The following is a 23,146-nucleotide window of genomic DNA, read 5'->3' as shown; positions in this document are numbered from 1 at the left end:
TGTATATTATACAAAATTCATAATTTCTTTAATTCATAAAGATTACGATATAATAAAAGAATTATGCGATAAAAGAATTACACAAGTAAATATTGTTAACAGAACATAAAAAAATTCACAGTAACATGCACTCATCACAGACTCTTTTATTAAAAAATACAAGCTATAGGACAAGAAAAATGAGAATAGACGATATAAACAGGACATATCTCAATTCTTAAGTAAGTCTTATAAATTTTTATTTACGGATTATAAAAATAATAGTTGAGATAAAAGTCTTCCTTTTAAACGGTTTCTTTGTTGGATTAAAATCAATCCAGCCTTCGAAAATAGCCTCTTTGATGGAACAAAAATTGCTACTGCCGATGCAAATTGTGATATCACTTTGTATAACAACGGATATGTTTCTTTTAACTCTTCCCATATTTTTAATGCATTATCGCCCAAACGATCCGATGGTCATAACCGCTGATGGTGTATTTAAATATAAAGACAATTTATATAGATTATCTTTATTCTTTAAACTTTATTCTTTAAACTGTCGTTGTTTACGCTCGAAGTTAATTTTCGGCCAGCGGTACGTATGCCTCTCTATAATCTAAGTATTTCATGTTCTCTCCGAATCACAGACCTTATATACAGTCTGTAAAGTAAGAGCGTATACGGGTTAATGTGTAGAAAAAATTATTTTTAATGATTTTTAAGTACATGGATTTGTTGTGCTCCATGAGAAGAAAAATGCTATACCATTAATAATGAGTCCAGTCACTACCGGCATTGATAATTGCCTGGCATCTCCGAAGCATATTTTCCACTAAGTTGACTGCGTATTCGTTCGGTAAAGACCTCTAAATGAGACGAATTTGTCGTGTCAGCTGCTTCAAAGTGCACACTCTTTTTCCTCGAAGCTTGTGCTTGTGATATGCTCACACATTTTCAATGGGATTTGCATCTGGCGACTGCGATGGCCAATCAAGTGTGACGATGCCAGACTGCTCTTTCCACTCGGTGCAAAGCTTGCTCCGGTGTTTTGGGTCGTTGTCTTCCTGTAAGATCCAGTCCTCGTTTTTTTTTTATGAAGCATCTTCAGCAGTCGGCAACAAACACTTCTCATAAATTTTAAGCATTAAGGTCGGGTTCCGCTTAAACAAATTCACAATTTTTTTTTCCATATTCGGCGTCACTTTGTCTATCGAGCCACGTTCTGGCAAGTCATCGACATTTTTGATCTTCTTATATTGCTGAACCCACTTAGCGACGAACGATTTTGACTTTCCCATTTTAGCATTTTCCCATTATTTAGCAGCCACTGCATATGACATTTTTGGTCCTTTGGGGTGGGAACAAAGGAACACAGCCTCGTAGCGCGATGCGTATGCGGCACTCATGGCGCATGGTTAACGTGTTTCTCAGGTTAGAGTTCGACGCCAACTGAATCTTTTGTGACAAAGCATTCACGACAAAGATTTCATCGATCGGCTCAGAAAAAAACTAGGACGATATTTGAAGCCAACTGCCATTTATGCCGTGCACGCTCTTACTTTACAGACTGTATACGGATTGGCAATATATTCCTTTATGGCAAACAGAAAAACGCAAGCAGTAAAAAAATTGGACAATCACAGTTGATTATTTCTTGACCGTAAGAAGAATAATCAACTGTGATTGGTTAATTTTCTTACTGTTTACATTTTTCTTATTTATTCACAGGTGTTTTCTTTTTAGCTGCAATGTCTGCACTATCTTGCAATTTTTCTCCTGCATTTTCCTTTTTAAACTATCTACTTTTTAACTATTTTAACTATTTACTTTTAAACTATTTACTTTTTAAACTAGAACTATATGTCTTAAAGTTATGATTTTTTTCATAAGTGGAATATACATGTCCTAGAGGTATCTTAAAAGTTAAATGTGTAAAAACAGAATATCGAAGAAAAACATCGATAAAATGTCGATATATCGTAAAGCGTTACATCGATGGCAAAATATCGAAACATCGAAAAGTAACCATCGCTGATCATTTGACATCGGTGTCTTTTGCGGATAGTAGGGACTCTCGTTTGCGAGCGTACGTTTTTCCCGTCGCAGTTAAAAGCGAAGATTCAAGGCCGCCACGATTTTATTGGCGCAATGTTCCGTGCCGCGGTTTCTCGCGGTTCCCGCTTTTTTCTCCTTTTTCATCGCTATCTATTTTTCGACATTGGAAAATCCACCGACGAAACTATTCGCCAGTAATAGTTCGGACGGGCTTTTCACTTTCGCCGGCAACGTAATACGTGCGGTTACGACCGAGGCATGCGTGCGTTCTGGCGAAAATTGCGGATTCATTCGATACTTGGCACGTGCGGCCTGCCGGAGTACGGAGTACGGAGTGCCTACCGCTAAAAATAAGCGGATTAACGGAGCGCACCGATCTGCCTGCCTTCGCTGTCTGCCTTCCGACGCGGATCGTCATCGAGGGAATTCTACGATACATGCGGCAGGTTTAGCAGAGGCGCGTCGGATTTTGCCACGCGATGGCGAGCAGCTCTCTGCAATGAACGAACGAAATTTAGTTTACTTTGTTACTCGGCAAACGTCTATCAACGCGATACTTTCTTCTCGTCGACGCGTTTACGACGCGATTTCAAGACGCAAGCGAACTTTCTTCCACGGCTTTAACTTTGTCGCAATTTCCGTTTCGCGCAAAGGAGATGCGTTAAGCAGCCACTCTTTTTTCGCCGAAGCGAGCTACGACGACGTAGTTAACGACACGACGATGCGATGCAACTTTGACGAACAATCGATGCGCCCTTATTTGTCCTTTTACGTTACGCGCGCGCGAATATTCGGTTCAATTCTTCATTAATCGCGCACGCGCGCGCGAATCTCTTCTCTCACGCGTATGTGTGTGTCATGCAGAAGACTTTGTGCTTTCGTAAGCTTTGTCTTCTTCGTGCAAAATTCTTGTTCTACTCGCGATGCACACGTCGCAGCATCTCATCGCGCCAACGCGCTCTTCTGATAAGTGACGTGTTTACTATCCCAATAGGTACTTTAAAGCACCCACTCTATTTTATCATTCCGCGATTGCTTTGCGGAAAAGCGCGACGAGTATGAAAGCGCATCTGAATATAGCACCGTACCTTCTACGTTACCGTACTTCTTTTTTCTCATAGCCGCGAGCGCGAGGCTGCGACTTTTTCTCTCTGCCGCAGCACATGGAATCGTGCAAAGTTTACCGTTATTTTCCGCGATAATGTGTCCTTTGTCGAAGATTGTTAAATCCGCGAGATGGCAGCCAAATGCGTGCCTGCACGCATAAGCAATTTTCATTTACAAAATCCCGACGACCCCGCGACGAACATTGCACGCGTTCGTTGCATATCGTCGCGTTCCTCCATTCATGCCACGAAGGTACCCTTGTAATTCCCCTGACTACGTGACTACAAACTTGCGAATTTACAAGTCAGATTCCATCTCTTTCCTTCGAAAGTAACAGCGTCGTATGCTCAGTGCAAATATTTATAGAAGATCTCGCTTGTCCACGTCGCGCATCCGGTATAAAATCATCTTTCTTCATTTCCTCCCCCTTCTTCCTTCGTCTCCTCCCCCCTCTCTCTCTCTCTCTCTCTCTCTCTCCTTCTCGATTCCTTATTTGAGAAATTGCTGCTTCGTCTTCCGACATTTATCTTCCAATGCGTAGAGTCTACGAAATATAAATCGAACGCTTAACTCTGAGACTTCTATTTCCGGCAACTTTATCGCCGACGGTTTAAACTCCCTACTCTCCATATTTTTTTCCCTTTTCCACCGGGTGGTGATTGAAACGTCGACGGTTACGATAAGATCGTGCGGAAGATCAGATCGAATTACAGTTCGCGTTTGCAGATTTGTATCCGGAAAACTCGTTAAAATATGCTTTCTCGATCATTTGGTCTTTCAATCGCCTCCCTCTCCCTCTCCCTCTCTTTCTCTCCCCCTTTCTCTATAGTCTCATAAGAGCTAAAACAACTTGCCAGACGCCGTAAAAAAATCCGAGCGAAAATCCGCGACATTTTGCAACGTCGTCAGAACGTAATTGACCCGCGAAACGCGAGCGCGGCCTCGGGATCGAAAGACAATATGCCGTTGAAGCCGTCGATTATGTCGTGAAAATGTCGTGGACGCGACACCTCGTTGGATTACGTCTCTGATGTAATTTCTTCTTAAGCTCACGCTCTGTTGACTCGGTCTCTGCCGCGTCGACGAGCGATCGTCGCGAGTTTCGAGAGGCAGATACGCTGCGCGACATGAAGTATACATACACACACGCACACACATATTATGTGCACGCGCGCACGATATTGTGAATAATGAAATGCGTGCACGAAAAGCGAATTACGCGGACGTAATCGACGGAACTTCGCAATTGCGATGGTGCAATTAGGGTATCTTTGAGCCGGCGCGCCGCGGGCGCGCGGACGATCTCGCAATCCCAATTTTCACGGGATCGCGTGAAATAACGCGTACGCGATCGGCTAATTTGAACGACTGTCGGTCGGAGTATCGATCGATTATCTACGCAATCGCGACGCAATCATGGACCGTTGCACAGTGGGGCCAGATGACATTTTTTGGTTCAAAATTCTCTAGAGACCTGAATTTCCAACCGATCATCGATACACCAATGGATGAGGTTGATCCTGAATAAATTCCGAAGAGATGTCTTGATCAAAATTTAAAAAAGAAATTTTTTTCACGAATTACTAGCCCCAAAAGAGGAAAAATTATCGTTAAACGCGAGAAACTTGCGAAATACTCATTATTCGACACTTATTTCTATCTAATAGCGTATTCAGCGCATTGAATTTATGAAACCAACCAACAGACACGTCGCGATTTATAGTTCTTGAACCAGAAACCCATTAACCCAAAACTCATATGCCCAAAATACAAAAACGTCAAATATAGATCCGTTAAACACAAAACCGAGGGATTTTGAGTCTTAAGCCCATCAACCTAAGAATCTATCAATCCGAGAACTTTTTAGCTCGTGGATGCATGAAGCATATATTACTAGGTGCGCAACTAAGTTTCCGGGTTTTTTTGATCAATAAGAAATGAAAAATTTCAGGAGAAATACAAAAAATGGTTTATTCAAAGTATCGTCCCTCGCTAGCTACACATTTTTGCCATCTCTCTGGCAATACATGAATACCGCGACGATAAAACCGCGACGCGTCTTTGGACCGAAACCATTCATCCAACCAATTTTGCACTTCTTCGAAATTGGCCAAGTGTTGCCCAGCCAAGCCATGCGCCATCGACTGGAACAAGTGATAATCGGAAGGGGCCAGGTCTGGCGAATACGGCGGGTGCGGTAGCAGATCCCATTTCAGCGTTTCGATGGTGTCCTGGACGATGGAAGTGCGATGGCACGGAGCATTGTCATGCTGCAATATCACTCGTTCGTGTCTCGTGTCCCATTCTGGCCGTTTTTCGAGCAATGCATGGTTCAAATTGATCAGTTGTTGCGATCGGTAGCGATACCCATTGACAGTTTCGCCCGGCTTCTTTTCAGCAGCTCATAGTAGACGATTCCTTTCTGGTCCCACCAAACGCAGAGCATGGTCTTCTTTCCGAAGCGATTTGGCCATGCCGTTGATGTTGATGCTTCGCCAGGTGAAAGCCACGATTTTTTGCGTTTGGGATTCTCGAAATATATCCACTTCTCTTCATCGCCAGTAACAATTCGATGCAGGAAACTCTTTCTTTCATGCCGCAAAAGCAAAATTTCGGGAGTGGCTCTTCGATTTTCCATCTGTCTCTCAGTCAACTCATGCGGCACCCATTTCCCTTCCTTTTGAATTTTTCCCATGGCATGTAAATGTTTGGAAATACCTTGGCGAGTCATATTTAATGTCTCCGCAAGTTGATCTTGTGTTTGCGTATCTTCATCCAATCTTCATCCAATAACGCTTGCAGATCGGCGTCCTCCGGCTTGTTTTTGGTCTTCCGGAGCGCTCCTTGTCCTCAGTGTCGAAATCGCCACTTCTTTTAGCGTTTAAACCAATCTTCACAGGTAGTTTTTGATGGTGCATGTTCGCCGTAGGCCTCCTCAAGCAAACGACGTGCTTCAGCTGCATTTTTTTTCAAGTTAAAGCACAAAAGCAAAGCTTTCCGCAAATACTGTTTATTTGGCACAAAACTCAACATCTTCGTTGTTAGAAAAAATATTTTTGCGTTGCGATATGTATTGGTATTACGACTGGTTATTGTTAACAGATGTCCAAGCTATAAAAAAACACAACTTGAGACATGTATGTCGACTACATGTGTCGTTAGCGCCATCCGTGTGTGAAACCCGAAAACTTAGTTGCGCACCTAGTAAGAGCAAATAGTCCAAGAACCCAATCTAGCCGTAGCTCGAGAACCTAATAATATTCGACGTTGAATATTCAGCTATAAAAGATTAAGTTCGAGCCTCGAAACTTTTAAGAAACTTTTAATAAACCCTAAACCCATAAACCCTGAACCGATAATTTTTTCAAAATCTCGGCCAAACAGATCTCTTTGGAATTTATTCAGGATCTATCTCACCTATTGGTGTCGATGATCGGTTGGAAATTCAGGTCTCTAGAGAATTTTGAACCGAAAAGTGTCATCTGGCCCCACTGTGCGTCGGCGCGATGGCGGCGGAGAGGATGTTACTCTGCGAATGCTGCCGGCGGAGAAGACAATTAATCTCCAGCGCGCAATGTGTGCGCGAGGTGTAACGTTCGGATTAAGGGGATTTTCCGGTGTGAATACCCGTTTTCAAAGTGATTTTTGGGAATTAATTTTATAAAACTGGTTAAACCTACAGATCCCAGATTTTGTATTCATATTTATTTATATTTAATGTAACATGGCAAATTTTTTAAACCTTTGTACTGCAAACTGTGCAAGATATAGCGCGACGCACAGATCATGTCACGAAATTTCTCTTTTATTGGACGCGCGGTGATTGCCGCCGTCCTCGTCATCTGAAATGAACGAAACTTGTTTTATTTTATTTTATACGAATGTAGTTATCGTTGGAATCTCCGATAAATAATATGAAGAAAAAATGACAAAATGGGGCCGTTTGAAAGAAATTATTCCGATCTTTACTAAAATATTTTCACTTATCGCAGTCCGGGAAAATTGTAATTTTTAACGGATCACAAAGTTAGAGGTTCCAACGATAGCCTAATATGTACACTATATGTGTGCAAAATTGTGAGTCGATTGGCCCAGTAGTTTGTGAGAAAAATACACGCCCGTATTGGAAAATATCATTTCGAGAAAAACGCGTTTAAAGTTTCTCATGCAGTTTCGAGGTGGATAATGAATAATTTCAGTAACTTACTCTTAGTCAGCTATGTCAGGGCCGTACAGGATGCCTTCCTCAACTTCGAAAAAGTCACGTTCTCTGCTTCTTCTCTTCTGGCAATCCTTGCCTCTTTGGACTCGTAAGATGTCCGTTTGTCAGAACGTTTGATGCGCTCGTTGTCTCTAGTATTTGCGTAGATTTTTGCGTTGTGGTCGATTTTTAGTCTCATCACATCCATAATTTGTAAAATTCTGTGAAACCCTTCATTAAAAATGCAAACGGCCAAGAACGTTGCAACGTCTATAGTCTTTTTGCCACAGTGCAAATGTTTCGGACAAATTGTTCAGATTACTGAATTTACAATTTCATTGTTATTTAGGGTGAAAGATCCAAGGCATCGTTTCAATAAGTCGTCTGCTGTTATTTCTTTATAAATCGGTCTGATGACGTTTAACACCTGATCGTCCCCGCCGCACGGTAATCTCGGGCGACGCGCTGCGTCTTCTAAACCTTTACAACTCAATTTCACGAATTCCATCTTAATATTTTATGGACACGTTTTCAAGACCTCAAACTATGAGAATACGAAAAAAAAAATCTATCTTTTTGACCGGTTACATCGGAAAACCCCTTTAAGCGACGCTTAAATTATCGTGGCTCTTTCAGCTGTAATTGAAGCGGCTAGCGATTCTCGTACTTTGCGAAGTAATCGATAAACGTAAACGACGGTTAAGCTCCGCCGGCACACGAAAAAACAGCCTCATCCGGAGTCCGATCGTGTAACAATCAGATGTGCTGCTCTGATGCGTCAGAAATGTGTCATCGAGGGGCTTGATCTTCGCTTGATACGTCATTGAAAGAAAAACCGGACGCTATACAATTATCCTCATAACGTCTCTCCGAGCGACGCACGACCGATATCGATCAAATTGACAGCGCGACCATGATGCGCGTCTCCCGAGGGCAATAGCGGAGTAAAGAAATACAGAAAGAATTACAGAAAACGGCAAAGAAGGAATAGAAAGTTGAGAAACAATTATCTCGAAACTCGATGTACAGATATGTGATATAAAAATTGCGAGAAGCTCCGTCGGAGCGGAACGCTCGACGAGATCTCCGCTCGGAGATTGGACGACAATCCGACGAGGAGGCGGTAATCTTGCATGTTCCATGCAAGTGAATAATAATTTCGCATGTGACTGTAGAAGTGAACAATTGCATCGTGCGTGTTGTTCTCAAAAAGAACGTTGTTGTTAGAATTGTGGAGGAAATTGCCGCTACTGGAGAATTGACGCTATTCTCAGTGCTCCCCTCGCTGGGAACGTTGCGACACGATCGATAGCGTGTAATTATTTAAGATGCATATTCCATCGAATCGCCCGCGAGATCTCGCCGTAATGTTTCCGAGAAGTTGCGAATCTATAGGAACGCCGCGCTCTATATCGAGAAACGACGACGACGACGACGACGACGACGACGACGACGACGACGACGACGACGACGACGACGGCGCGGCGCGGCGGTGCGGCGTACGACTCGTGAACGACCTCCTTGCACAATCACGAGCGGTCGAATCGGCGACATTCGCGACTCGCGTGCTAACGTCCAAACGATCCTCATTTGCAATTTGATCGCGCGCATCTATATCTTAATTATTCGCCGGCGTTTCTCATAAAGCGCGAGACGAAAGAGCGCGTGGGTTTCTGTAAGCTCGTTCGGCGGTGGGCGGAAAATCGCGCGCGTATCTCCTCGCGTATCACGTTTATTTAAATAAACATGCGAGCAACGTGCGCGAATTCTGACCACGGAGGGCGCGGAATTTGTAATTCCTCCGTTTAAACCGCGCGGTCCTGAGCATGCCGTAATTCTGCGAGAGATCTCGACCGATGTCGCGTAAAAATTTAATAAAATACCGTATAAACATTTCACCATTCTCCTACGTGCGTACGTTCGTTCATTTGTTCGTTGGTTAGTCAGTTAGTTAGTTAGTTAGTTAGTTAGTTAGTTCGTTCGTTCGTTCGTTCGTTCGTTCGTTCGTTCGTTCGTTCGTTCGTTCGTTCGTTCGTTCGTTCGTTCGTTCGTTCGTTCGTTCGTTCGTTCGTTCGTTCGTTCGTTCGTTCGTTCGTTCGTTCGTTCGTTCATTCGTTCGTTCGTTCACAACCGGGAGCACGGTGTAAAGTGCAGCTGGGGCAAGTGGATGAAACGCGTTTGCGTGGATATAAAGACTACTTTGTGGCGCACGGTATTATTCCGTGAAACAAACATAAAATTAGTTTACTCGCTCGACCTTCCGCACGCAATTTCACGTTTGAACATATCGAATGTATTGTATGTGTACGTCATATTTAGGGTGCGTTCCGTTTCACGCATATGCGCGCATTTCTTATAGTATACGTGACATAAACTGTAGATAAATGCGCGCATGTGCGTGAAACGGAACGCACCCTTAGTCTCTTGTGCGCCCTAAAACGCTTATCCAGGATCTTTTTAGGATTACACGGCGTGAAATTGAAAATCGTGGGATACGGTAAGTATGTGTTGCGGTATATATCGACGACTGGCTCACGTATTCGCAAATACGCCATTTTTAAACTTCTAGTTTAGCGAACTCGGAAAATGTTGCTCATCTCTCGACTTGTAAAAACTTGCATCCGAAGACAGGGAAATTATTTGCCGGGAAACTCGATAGGAAAACAATATCTTATATTTCTTCGGAGAAAAATAACATCTTATAACCGTTCAGAGCAAAGTGAATTTTCAAAACAGTGTTGTTTCTCCCAGAAACTTCCAATTTCGTAAATACGAGGTATCGCTGTTCTAACCGTCGATACATCCATGCGTGCAGCCGGTGCATTATCTGAACGCATCTGCTCGCGAATGGCGATCGTTTCGTGAGAAGAAAAACGAAGAAGGAAAGAAAAATAAATGCGGAAACGCGCGGTGGCGTGTTTTTCCGTTTCCCCGCTCACTATTCGCTGCGGTCTCTGCCTCTCCCTCTCTTCCTGTTCCTCTCATCAATTCGTCATTCGCCTGGTGCGCGCAACAATAATAAACCCCGCGTCGGCGATAATGCTTTTACGCGTCTATGAATGTCGCAATTAAACGTTGATTGGCCGGTTCGACGTCACGACCGGCCGATCGTTTCCATTCTTTCATTATTTCCCGCATTCGCCCGCTTTTATGTACAGCCGCCGACGCACTTTCCGCCGAAAATCATTCCCGCTAAGTCTAACTGCTCGTGTGTTATCGTCGTCGATAATGAATCCCCACGGCCGAACCGGTCGCGGTTCAGGACCTTTGAAAATAGCGTCTCATCATCGCACGACATTGATTCTAATACGGTTATATACTGATACGGTTATACGGATACGTGTTGTTTCTTCTTTCTGTGACTGGACGGACGAGATCCCGCGAGATGTGTCACCCCTCTGAAGACGTAAATGGTAAATTCGCCTCGAAATCGTTGCGGCCGCGTACAGACTTGCGATTTGCGAAACGATTTCTGAAGAACGATATTTTAATCCCGAGCGTAACTTTCGAAATACGTGCCATTGAGAGACATTGAGCCATTGAGATTGCAATAATTGTAATATTGTAACAACTGTAGTATGATATAAATAATTTTCTTTTTTAATTAAAAGTCACGAGGATATGCTCTATCGGGAAGATGAGCGGGAAATCTTCGGCGACATTCTGTGAAACGAAGAGATTGTTCAAATAGACCTATCATATTTCACCGCTTAAGGTTCGTTACCGAACCGATTTAACATCGCCCACTCGGATTTTTTTCGTCCTTCGCGCAGCTGACAGGAGGCAGGAGAGCCGGCTAGGAATTTTCGACATAAAATAAAAATCAAACGACATATCGGGATTTATCGGAATTCCCAACTACGTTATATTCGCGCGATATTATCCGCGCGATTAAATTTTACGGGACGCTCTTGTACACGGCTCTTCATTATTCATTTCTCCCGATAAAATTCCTTTTAATTATGTAACGAAAGTGCCCACGATACTTCTCGGTGCCGGTGCTGCTCTCCTTATCCGCTACGTGTCCTCTCTATTGACCGCGCTATCGTCCACTCGCCGCACAGTCGCGTCCTCCTTTATATACGATGAATGAGAATAATTGACGAGCGAATAATAACTTTCTTTTTGTTCCGAAGAAATTTTTCCCATTCTCATATGAGTGTAAAATAAATACGATTCGTGCGACTAAATAAATAAACAAAATCAATAAGCTATTAAACCAATACACAAACAAATAGAATAAATACGAATAAATAAATAAATATAATTCTCTTCCATTTAAAATAAATAAACAGACACGTCAAATTCTTCTATCGCTTGAGATAAATAAATGTGAAGCGAATACAACTCTTTCTCATTCAAATTAGACAGATCAGTGGGACATAAGACTTTTCTTTCATTTAGAATAAAGAAATAAAATTAGTTGTTCCTCTATCTTCTTCTTATTCGAAGCACTTTGCTGAAGCTGATTATCACCCATTAATTTGATTAATTCACCTCCATTAATGCAATTCCTTCTCCTCCGACTCGGGCTAAGCTGCAGAGATTAGACAGGAGGAGAAAGTATTAGGTGTGTGAATTAATTCGGTCCATCTGGCGGTCAATTGCTGTACTATGTAATTTTCTAACCTCTAATGTCTGCAAAAAGTTTTATTTTTTAGTTTTGATATCTAGCAATAGTATTCAGCTATAGTATTATTGCAATAATATTCAGTTGATAAACGTTTGGGTTTGTAACAATAACATCGTGTTTATCTGATTCGAAAATGTCGAAATTCGAGCCAAAAAAGCATCATTTCCGGGATTCATCAGTTCTCATTTTCTGTTTTCATTTGAAAAAACAGCCGCTGAAGCTCATCGAATGCTCGTACACAGAGAGAACGATTTAGTTGAATCTAACAAATGCTTATTTGGAATAGTCGAAATAAATTTTTTGATTGATTGAACAAAATTTTGTTTGACACAACAAAAACATTTCGTTGGAACTAAGCTGTAACAAAATATTTTTGTTGCGTCAAACAAAACTTCGTCCGATCAATCAAAAAATTTATTTGGACTATTCCAAATAAGCATTTGTTAAATTCAACTAAATCGTTCTCTCTGTGTAGAAGCTTATGATGAAAGTGCTCCCACCGATAAATCATGCAGAGAATGGTTTCGACGTTTCAAAAGTGATGATTTCAGTGTCGATGACAAACCTCGTCCAGGTCAGCCGAAGAAGTTCGAGGACGAGGAATTGCAGGCGCTAATCGATGAAGATCCGTGTCAATCGCAACATGAGCTCGCGCAATTATTGAATGTTGATCGATCAACAATTTCTGTGCGTTTGGCAGCCATGGGAAAGATTTACAAAGAAGGAAGATGGGTGCCATACGAACTGAAAGAAAGAGACATCGAGAGGCGAAAAGCCATGTCTGAAATCTTGCTTGTCAGGCAAAAGAGAAAAGGTTTTTTGCATTGTATTGTGACTGGAGAAGAAAAGTGGATATATTTCGATAATCCCAAACGAAGGAAATCCACTAGCGACCCAGGAAAACCATCCACATCGATACCAAAGCGGAATATTCACGGCAAGAAAGTAATGCTCTGTGTATGGTGAGACCAGAAGGGTGTAGTGTATTATGAACTATTAAAACAGAGCCAAACCATCACTGCGTCGCTTCGAAACTTCTCGTCGCGGTTCTAATTTTCATTAGTTTAACCCTTTCACTGCTGAGTTAACTTCCCTTGAGAAAATTATTAAAATATTTGGTAGTCCTATGTTTTTTGGGTCGCTGATTACGAATCTAAAGTCAGATTTGCAAAGTTCAAAATGGCGGACTCAATATGGCGATCATGATGTACAAAATTAATGAAAATTCCAATTATTATTAAATAATGACCAAGTCGTAATAAGAACATATATGATTCTAGACGATGGAACTCGATCGAGCTGGAAAAGCTTTATGTGGGAAAATGTTCAATACTGCCTATTTATGCTTGCTAGAGATTAAACATTCATTTCTGAGTAAAATAATATTGATAGTATGGATAAGATGGAGATACAGAATGATAGAATTAGGAAAATAGAGCTGAAAAATGCAAAAAAATCAAATTTCGGCCGTTTTTGAAGAAATATTTGCTTATAAAAAAAATCTAACCTGCAAAAGAATACTGAAAAAAATATATGTTTTTGTACAACATCAGAAAAATATTTGGTGAAAATTTCAGACCTCTACATTCAATATTCTCCAAGGAATCGATTTTTCCCTGAGAAAGCATTTTCTTCAACTTTAATTTGTTATAAATAGTCACAAATGAATAATTGTGTATAAAAACCTATTGGAGTATGTTGAACACTATTCAGTTATCTGGAAAACTCAAATCCCCGATTAGTTCTTCAAAATTATGTGATTTACAACATAAAATTGAATCAAGAAAAGGTGAGAAGTATACTTCCCACTAATAGTGAAAGGGTTGAAACATCGACGCAGAGGCACGAGATGTATACGCAGCGTGTGATGACGGAAGAAAATGTGCCGGTGTTCATTAGCGGCGCTTTGGGAAATAAGGGGGGAAGAGCAAACGACGAGTGCGCGATGCAATGTATGAAATGTATTGTTCGACGTGATTGTTTACCCCGGCGAGCTCCGATACGACGAGAGGGACAAAGATTCTTAACCGGCAATCTCGTTGTTTGCGCCGTGCGACGACAAAATTACAAAGAGGAAAGGTTCATTTTTGAAAAATACGTATCGTACTTCCCCGAGTTCGCGGAGTTGCACTGCCGCACTGCCTCCTGTTGCGTCGCAAAAGTGTCCTTTGCAAAGACCGCGCGAACGATAAACATCTCGACGCACGTCGCCGGTCTCAGGAAAGTCTCCAATTAGAGATTTTGATTGGAAATTCTAATTAGACATTTTAGACCAATTGACTGGATATTATAGATTCGATTCCAATCTCTTCTATTTTTATCGCAAAACGCCGCTGTCGACTCGCGTCGATCGTCTCGAGCGAGCGCGCCTGCCTCGATGAGAAAAATGCCATTAATTCGTCTTGCTTTTTTAATCCCGCGAATCTAGAGCTCGCGATAGACCTTGTCGAGTGTGCCCGCCACTTGGCGCAATTCTCTCCGCCCGTTTCGCGAAAGCCAGCAAATCTCGTGGCTCTGCTTATCGCGACGGTAACAAAATTCGCTTTAAGGGATTACCAGTTAATTGGGTGCTCGGGATCGCCACCAGTCGGTTTGGCTTTGCAATTTTTGCGTGTCGAAATTTCGTTTTATCCTTCTCCCCACGCATTTACTCAGAGTGGAATGTTGCACAAACCATATCCTCCGTTCCTTCACTTCCCTACGATCGTTCTCCTGCCCCGTCAAATGGGTGACTATTATCGAGAGGATTTCACTGTCGTGCGAAGGGTGCCCGAGCATTCGCCAGGCACGCGTTCCTTCCTTTCGTCTATCGATTCCTTAACACGAATTATTAACGAATTAATCAACTTTGAATATGTAAAACAAAAAATTCAAGAACGGCACAAGCCGTCAGATATAATTCAGAAAAAAAAGACACAAGCGTTACAAGTATCCTTATTACATTCGCATCTATCAGATAAGGGTGTAACCATAGGCGGCGCCAAGGATGGACCTGGGTGGGCCCTGGCCCACCTAAAAATACGCTGGCTCATCCTTTGGCCCATCCTAAATTTTGAGAAAATTTTAGCATAATTATGCTGTCCTATTCTATCCTAAAAATTTTCAGCTTTCTCATATGAAGTTATTTTTATGATTAAAATTCTGCAATTAATCTTAAATTCTACCTTCATAGTTAATTTCTCCCAGAGACAAAACGCAACGGTTAGAAACATTAAAATGGATGATAAAATGATATATAATATATAATAAATATGGCCTACCCATACATAAACGCTGGCCCACCCGCATGAATAGTTCTGACGCCACTTGTGGGTGTAACAAAGGGCCAATACTTACATCGCATATTATCACAGCACTCAAACTTGCAAGCGCGTTTCATTCGTGACGGTGATCTCAGCTTGCATGACGGCTGATTTTATTTCATCACGCGGATGAATACTAAAATTCGTAGTCGATCCGTTCGATTCTCTCGCCTCTTGCATTCCGGCGGAAAAAAGAAAGAAAAAAGCGAGAGATAGAAAGACGAAGAGTACAGAAACGTATCTTCGATCTCGCCTGGATCTCTCTCCCTCCCTCCTTCCCACTCTCTCTTGAGCGCTCATTATTTTTATCATCGACTCATCTTTCGTCCCGCCGTCACATTTCAGAGGAACTGCCGCTCCTCCGATATGCTTCGAATTTCATATTTCTCACGCTACGGTTTTCGAGCATGTCGCCCACCCTCGCCCGTGATCAGCCCGCTAAAACTCCAATATCTTCCAATTAACCCTCCGCGACGCGAGTGTTCATTGATTATCCGACGGAGATGATGATGAAAAAGACGCGTTATTTAAGATCGGATCAGTCGCGATTAGAGGTAAGTGAGAAAAACAGATGCATCCCGAATGAGAATGAAGCGAAGGAAAACGCGTGGGAGTAGCGGCCGGGAGGAAAGGAGGGGAGAGAAAGAAAAATCAGCGAGAAAAGAAGGGAGAATGAGAGAGAGGGGGGGAAGGAGAGAGAGAGAGAGAGGGAGAGGGAGAGGGGGGGAGAGAGAGGGGGGAGAGGGAGAGAGAGAGAGAGAGAGAGAGAGAGAGAGAGAGAGAGAGAGAGAGAGAGAGAGAGAGAGAGAGAGAGAGAGAGAGAGAGAGAGAGAGAGAGACGGTCCACACAAAGAATCGCCGTTGAAAGAACGGTCCCTTTGCATCTTAATTAGACTTGTTTGCACATATTTGTCGATGAGTGATTAGGCGAATGCATGGCAGCGTCGCGGTTAGCATAGGCGGAGGGGCAAGGCGAGAAACCCGAGAGACCGTTATCTATTAATTACCCCGTCGTTCTCGCGTTTCCTTCGTCGCGCTCCGCGAGACACTTCGCCGATGTGCTTCTCGGTAATTACAGGTCAGCGCACGTACGCGGAAAACGTAGTTAAACGTGAAGGTCAAATTCGAGAGGAGTCGGTGAGGTAACATATCACATTTACATTTCTCAGGTGTATCGTCATAATTTACTGGCGTGTCAATGAGAGTCTGTCGTTTTCGAAGAATTTCTAAATTAGTGCGCACTACTGCGATAAATAAAAGTCTGTTCTCTCCTTCTGGCTGAACTAACGCTGCACTGAAACTTCATTCTTTTTCTCTTCAACTCGAGATATACCTGTTTGACTCCAACAGCAAAAAGCGCAACCTATAGTTGAACTTCTCATTATAACTTATTGCATTGGCTCAGAAGTTCTTCGAAAACGAACAGACTTGATATAAGCCGAGGTTATCCCACTTACTGATCGGCCGATCTGGGCTTTGATCCCGCAGGTAGTGATGCCGAAGAGAGCGGCTCTATTGTTCGACCAACTGATGGTAGCCCTACAGAAGGTCGTCGATAATCAGGGAAAAGGCACTGTTGGTGGGCCGCCCTTCGCCGCCGACCTGGAGACTGTTCCCGTGATGGAGAAAGATCAAGCGGTAGTGAATTCGGTATCAATTTTTGAATAATTTTACTCGGCAGGTGCAGATCCTTGTGTCTGGAGCCGTTTTAAACCTAAGGAGCGCTTGAGGAAACTATCCTATGCGTTTCTTCTTTCAGCATAGAGCACTTACGTCAATCATAATGTTAGTGCTTCGATTAACTTATTTAGCTATCAACTGACACCGATCACTTTTCATCGGTTATCATTCGTAAATCAAATTAATAATTGTTGATCGGCTGTTTCAAGCATCGACCAATATTGTTGTTTTTTTGTACAAGCAAACGAAAATCAAAACATTGTTCTCAACTTTGTCGAAGCTTCAAGCGTTCCAGACGCGAGAAAGAATCGCGTCTACTACTCCGAGAAAAGTGGATCCTCGCTCGTGCGATCAGCAGCGCATTTCTTCGTCCCGACGTGTTGATCCTTGAAAAGAGAGAATCTCCTTGTTCGCAAAGCGTTGCCGATTCGACTTGAATCGACTTAAATACCACTCGATCACCACACCGCATCTCTCGATCTTTTTAGATGGATCTGCAGCGACGCGGCCAAGGCAAAAGTCAGGTTTATTGGCGCTGCTATTTCAACGCGGTGACGTGCTTCAGGAGGAAGTGATAATGACCCAGCTGTCGTCAGTCCTCCTCGAGCCCGTAGACCAAAGGAGTGCCGCCGCCGCCGCCGCCGCCGCCGCCGCCGCCGTCTCGCATCATTTCCTCGACTTAGCTACAACAACGCGACGAGATTGTAAAACAGTGCTTTCCCGGCTGTCAGAGAAGGTGTCAAGAGAACAAGTGAAAAAAAAAAGAAAATGTCACGAACGCGTACACAATAGTACACACACACATACACACACACACACACACATAACTCACTCGCTACATACACACACACATATAAAAAAAATACACATCTATACAAACATAACAGTCATTTGCGCGGTTACTGTCGCACATTTTGGAACGTCGGGTCAACGATTTTCCTCCCTCAACCGTGCGCCCTGTGAATACTTTTACTCGTTTGTCTTCTCGCGACTTCTATCGTCGTCCTGTTTCTTCTCTATTCACAAATTACGCAAGTCGGGAAAGAATCTCTCTCTCTCTCTCTCTCTCTCTCTCTCTCTCTCTCTCTCTCTCTCTCTCTCTCTCTCTCTCTCTCTCTCTTCGGCTTATAAACAAAACACCTATTTCATTAATAACGGCCGTCTTCGAGCATATCTCTCGTAACTGAAACGAACGAAATGATTTTTCATATTTCTCGTGTTATATTACGTTATATTACTTGAGCACCTACTGAAAAAGCTACGTCTAGGCGGCCACTGCGTATGCATGTGTATGTACCGCACCCCTGTAACTACATTTTAAGCACCCAGCGAGCAGCCCCCCTCTCTACCTACCAGAATAAAGTAGTTCGATATAACAAAAAAAGATCAGTATTACCACATTAAACAATAAAAAAGAGAAAAGAAAATATAGAGTTACGAGAAATATAAATTTAAGCATATCGAAAATAAATCCTTTCTTCGCCTGATCGTTGTTACCCCCAACCCTTTGTGGCTCCTCCTGTAGGATCTTACAGACTGAAAATCGCATCCACAACGCGCGTTGATTCTTGACTAGCTGTGATTTTCTTTTTCCATTTCGAAAGTACGAGGACGGACTCGCACAACGGTGAAACGTCTCCGTGATGTTTTTTGCTCGCGTCGCTGAATGAATTATATATCACATTTCTGCCGACGACGCTTCGGTGTGAAGCACGGAGGCGTTTCTAAGCGAGCGTTTCCGCCGAGATAAAATAATCTACGCTCTTTCGTGCCGCATATCGCGAAAACGGGGTTCGCGAGACAGCGCGCCCCGTTCGATCGCGATATGCCAATTGCGACGTACCCATAATCAAGTTTAACGCGGTCGGCTGCGATCCACTTTTCGATTATTAAGACATCGTGAGCGTCTGGAATTAACCGTGTCTATACGCTCGCAAGTGAGCGGACGGAAATGCGCGGATACGTCGGGGCTCAGAGCGGCGACGGAGCCGCGCCATTAGCGTGGCCGTCTGTGCGTTGGCTGGCTGTAACAATATGTCTACGTATGCAATGTCATCGATCGCAATATCGAGAAGACTCTCGTATTCGCGTCTTGTTTCCGAGTCCGAAGAAGTCGTTTAAACGCGAGATTCAGGCGTACGCGCGATCGCGCGGAAATGTCCCGCAGAAATCGGAACGGACGTGATAACTCTAATGCAAATTCTAGTCACGCTTCTTCCTTCCCTCTTTCTTTCTCTCTTTATTTCTCTCCTCCTTCGTCTCTCAAGTTGAGTTAAACCGCATTGTAACGAAATAACTTACGACACAGTCCTCTTGACTCTTGCGATCGTTCTATCTGAATATTACTGAATTCTCGTTCGCTGCTTGATTGGTAACGCCTGGAAGTATGTAGAGGTACGTTTGGACTACGTCATGTACGTGCGCGACACCGATATATGTTATCGATAGAATTATATCAATATTATTTTTATTATATTAAATGAAATATATGTATGTATATATATATATATATAGAGCTATTTAGACACAGAGACTGTAACTCACTAACGTGAGAATTCGCAACCGCTTCTCACCGATCATCTTCCTCCCTTGTCAAGGAGGAAAACGTGAAATCATTCCTGCTTACACGTGTAACACTGGCGATTCTGTTCACAGATCTGAAAACATCGCGTATACTCGGTGTAAAATATAACCGAGAAACGCGAGCGAAGCGTTCTCTTCTCCCTTCTCTCTCTCTCTCTCTCTCTCTCTCTCTCTCTCTCTCTCTCTCTCTCTCTCTCTCTCTCTCTCTCTCTCTCTCTCTCTCTCTCGCTTCGCCGTGTCTCCTTAGGACGTACGTTCGTTTGATTTCATTGCCTGTGACAGTCTCTCAAGGCACAATATCAATTCGCAATGTTTAGTATGAGGGAACATGTCCACCGCGATGGCCTTTACCGGCACCAGGGGTTCACCGAGGTATTGCTTCGAACTAGGTCGCGCTAAGTCAACTAAATTTTTCATAGCAGCGCGTGGGTCGCACGATATGTACACCAATCTACTCAACTTTTTCACTTTGCGCAGCGTCAATAAAGCCTTCTGATCTGGAAGAGAGAAAATACAAGGGAATCAACAAGCCGGTTAAGTTTGGTGCAATACCATTGTAAAAGAAAAAGAGAAGAGATTCTATCACGACGACTCACGTAAGCCGGCTCGTGGCGGGTCCACGACGGCGGTGATATTGGACCTGGTTGCCCTTTGAATGACAGGCGATAAAATGTCCTCCGCTTTCCCGACGAAGAACTCGCAATTTGTCACGCCGTTCTTGATCGCGTTCTCCTTCGCATCCTTTATGGCGTCGGGAATGACTTCAATTCCCAGCACCTCGCCGCAATGCTGCAACGAACGAACGAACTTGAGCGTTACAATGTCCACGACGGAACGCCGCACAGCGATGTGATCAGGATTGTACTTTCGAGAAGCAGAGGCCTATGGTCCCAGTGCCGCAGCACACATCCAGCAACGCCGTGTCCGTCGTAGATTCAGCGAGATCGATCACCGCCTTATACAACACTTCTGCGCCTAATGTGTTCACTTGGAAAAATGCTTGGGGCGAAACTCGAAATTTCATGCCGAGCAGTGTCTCCTCGATATACTCCGTGCCGCTCACGTGATACAACGTGTCGTTACTCTCGCCGCCTATACCCCTGCAAATTCACACACCGTTCGGCTATAATAGAAACACGTGGCACGAAAGACTGCCGCACTTACGCGATGCACTCACTTCTTGTCTATCGTTTGAAAGTATAACGATGTGACGCACGCCTTCGCGCCCTCTCCCGTTTCGAAGAACGTTCGTAGCTGCGACCTTAATTTCTCCAGTTCATCACCGCTCAGATCCTGAGGATGTATTCCTACTATCAACATCAAATGACCGGCGCGAGTGGTGCGAGCAGCAACTTGTCTCCAGTATCCACTATGATCCACAGGATTGAAAGGTTCTAGATCGGATTCGCATATAAATGTTTCCAATATCTGAAATATTCAGTTCCTCAATTCTAAATTCTTGATACGTAAGTAGAATAATATAGTAGATAGATATAATAACGATCTCGTCTCTTACAGCTTTCAAACATCGCAAAGTATCAGTATTTAAAATCTACCTTCACAGCTGTCTTCATATTTTGAGGAATGTGACATAGATCATCGATAGGTCCGACCGCGGTAGAACCGGAAGTGTAACTCGACAATCTGAATCCTATCATGATTTCGTTCCGCTCACTGCCTCTGCCTGTACATGACGAAAGAAAACGATATAAAGTGAGCTTGGCAAATTTTAATATTGTCTCGAAGGCGACAAAATGCAACAGTGATTACCGATTGTAAATTCGCACTTGTTCCTGTATGCTTCAGTAACATTGGCTGAAAGGATATTCTGCAATTCACAAGGCAACCCATTGTATAATTTCCTCTGTGAATTTATCCAATCAGTCAGTCCTCTGCTTTCCTTGAGCATTTGCTGGCCGATTTTTATCAGAATAGATCTCATCTCCTTCTGCTTAAACTCTAGCTAAATAAAAATACAATACAGGCTTAATGCTTCCCAATAAAGATACTTTAACATTTCTTACTTGGTTCTCATATGGCATATTCCACAAAGGAGTGGTAGAAAGTTTAATCCGTTCCATGGGGGAACAATTTTGATTTTCTTCATCACTTTTAAAACGTTTGCTAGCAGTTTCTAGTTTTTTTTTTACAAAAGGATCTGGTGCTGGCTTTGCTACCTATTGTAGAAAGAGCAATCACAGTTACAAACAAACATTGTCATCATCTAACTTTGCACAAGAACTTTGCAAACAATTTTGACAGAGAAACAAATACCTGTGCAGTAAGTTTACTATTTTTCCATAAAGTTCCATTTATGGTACTTATTGCCCGTTGTCGACACTCTTCACTTCTAAAACACACATACAGCCAGCCACTAGCTTTATTACCTTTTCTTGGTGGCTTTACCTTGCACAATTGCAAGTCAAGCTTCTCGTTCAAGAGTTTCTTAAACTCGCCAATTCCATAATATTTAGGTAAACCACGGACTTCTATCTTGTATTTTTCAGATGTGAAATCATCCCTCTCAAGATATGCGTATGGATCCTTTTCGTTCTCCGCAATGTTGGCTGTTAGCGTTTCCGTACTTGTATCACCCATTGTGTATAAGTTTGTGTATAAGTTGTGTATAAGTTTATATCCTTTATAATATTAATCTAGAGATATTAAAATGTTTTGTGCTTATTGAAATAAATTATGCTATCAGAAGATTGATTTATCTATTTCAGTGCTCTTCGTTTTTATCCTATTTAATAAACAATTATATTTATAAAGAAGCTCACCTCGAAAATAATAATATTTATTGTCGTTGTTCAAGCATTAAGAACTGAATATATTCAGCGACAGAACATGTATCATTTTCCCGGCAAAATTTTCCCGGCTAATAAATTAAAATCAGTTATAAAATACGTTTACACGTGTCATCCATATATTGAAGATTTTTTTTCTTCTCTTGCTCTTTACACCTGTTGAGTTATACTACTTGAAAATACTACTGATCTGTTGTTGAGCTATACTACGATCACTTTTTTACCAGGGGGCACAGACTCCCCTCTTGTAAAACGAGTGCCAGACGCCATCTGGAGCTGTATCCGGACGTTGCTGAACTAAAATGAGTCACGTGACACGGAGTGGGGATACGCGGTGGTATTCAAACCTCTGCAGCCGCGCTCTTTCATATATATACTGTTTTGTGCAAATGTGAACATAGAAAAAGAAATATTTTTAATAAGTATGTTACAAAACTTTATTTTTATGTCTACTTATACATGCTAATTAATCATTATTTTGCCCTATTAATTAGCATGTATGAGTAGACATAAAAATAAAGTTTTGTAAAATACTTATTAAAAATATTTCTTTTTCTATGTTCACATTTGTACAAGATTATATATACGCATATTGAGTTGTGTAATATGTATAATTTCAAAATTATTAGGTAAAATGAAATGATAAAATTTTTATGTCTGTATAATTTTATAAAATAATTGTATAGAAAATACAAAATTATAGATATCAGCGGCATACAACTATATACAACTACACAACTCAATATGCATATACTAGAAACACAATATAAATATAAAGCTACATATATTTATTACA

General features: G+C 42.3%; 2 protein-coding genes across 4 annotated transcripts in view; one reads left to right on the top strand and one right to left on the bottom strand.

The window, feature by feature from the left end:
• LOC105191625 (Allatostatin double C) overlaps positions 1–19,642 on the top strand; it is a 30,417-nt gene extending 10,775 nt beyond the window's left edge. The window contains exons 2-3 of one of the 2 annotated variants that reach the window (XM_011155152.3): positions 16,769–16,918; positions 17,449–19,642. In XM_011155152.3, coding sequence (XP_011153454.1) covers positions 16,769–16,918; positions 17,449–17,535 — 237 coding nt within the window. In that variant the 3' untranslated portion in view covers positions 17,536–19,642. Of the gene's footprint in view, positions 1–16,768; positions 16,931–17,448 lie in introns of both variants that reach the window. The other variant, XM_011155151.3, reaches the window with a different exon arrangement.
• A 69-nt stretch (positions 19,643–19,711) lies between these two features.
• On the bottom strand, positions 19,712–22,712 carry LOC105191624 (tRNA (uracil-5-)-methyltransferase homolog A). 2 transcript variants are annotated; one of them, XM_011155150.3, is made up of 9 exons: positions 22,324–22,710; positions 21,818–22,197; positions 21,568–21,720; positions 21,314–21,506; positions 21,100–21,227; positions 20,721–20,971; positions 20,409–20,643; positions 20,140–20,332; positions 19,712–20,040 (listed from the first exon to the last, which is right to left on the bottom strand). In XM_011155150.3, exons 2-9 carry the CDS (start codon positions 22,139–22,141, stop codon positions 19,787–19,789), a joined length of 1,731 nt encoding a protein of 576 aa, XP_011153452.1. In that variant the 5' UTR covers positions 22,142–22,197; positions 22,324–22,710; the 3' UTR covers positions 19,712–19,786. The 2 variants fall into 2 exon arrangements, with proteins under 2 accessions (XP_011153452.1, XP_025159892.1); XM_025304107.1 differs by having other exon boundaries at positions 19,787–20,040; positions 21,818–22,182; positions 22,324–22,712.
• Between the last annotated feature and the right edge of the window lie 434 nt (positions 22,713–23,146).

Source organism: Harpegnathos saltator, unplaced genomic scaffold, assembly GCF_003227715.2.
Source record: "Harpegnathos saltator strain DR-91 unplaced genomic scaffold, Hsal_v8.6 scaffold59, whole genome shotgun sequence".
Taxonomy (NCBI): domain Eukaryota; kingdom Metazoa; phylum Arthropoda; class Insecta; order Hymenoptera; family Formicidae; genus Harpegnathos; species Harpegnathos saltator.
Note: the sequence above shows the minus strand (reverse complement) of the source record. Positions and strands in the feature narration are given on the sequence as shown.

Excerpts from the sequence above, each read along its gene's own strand:
- LOC105191624 (XM_025304107.1), bottom strand. The coding sequence starts at position 22,141 with ATGGGTGATACAAGTACGGAAACGCTAACAGCCAACATTGCGGAGAAC. Across the intron at positions 21,228-21,313 it reads CAAGTGCGAATTTACAATCG|GCAGAGGCAGTGAGCGGAAC; the intron begins GTAATCACTGTT and ends CGTCATGTACAG. Across the intron at positions 20,041-20,139 it reads CCCGCCACGAGCCGGCTTAC|ATCAGAAGGCTTTATTGACG; the intron begins GTGAGTCGTCGT and ends TCTCTCTTCCAG.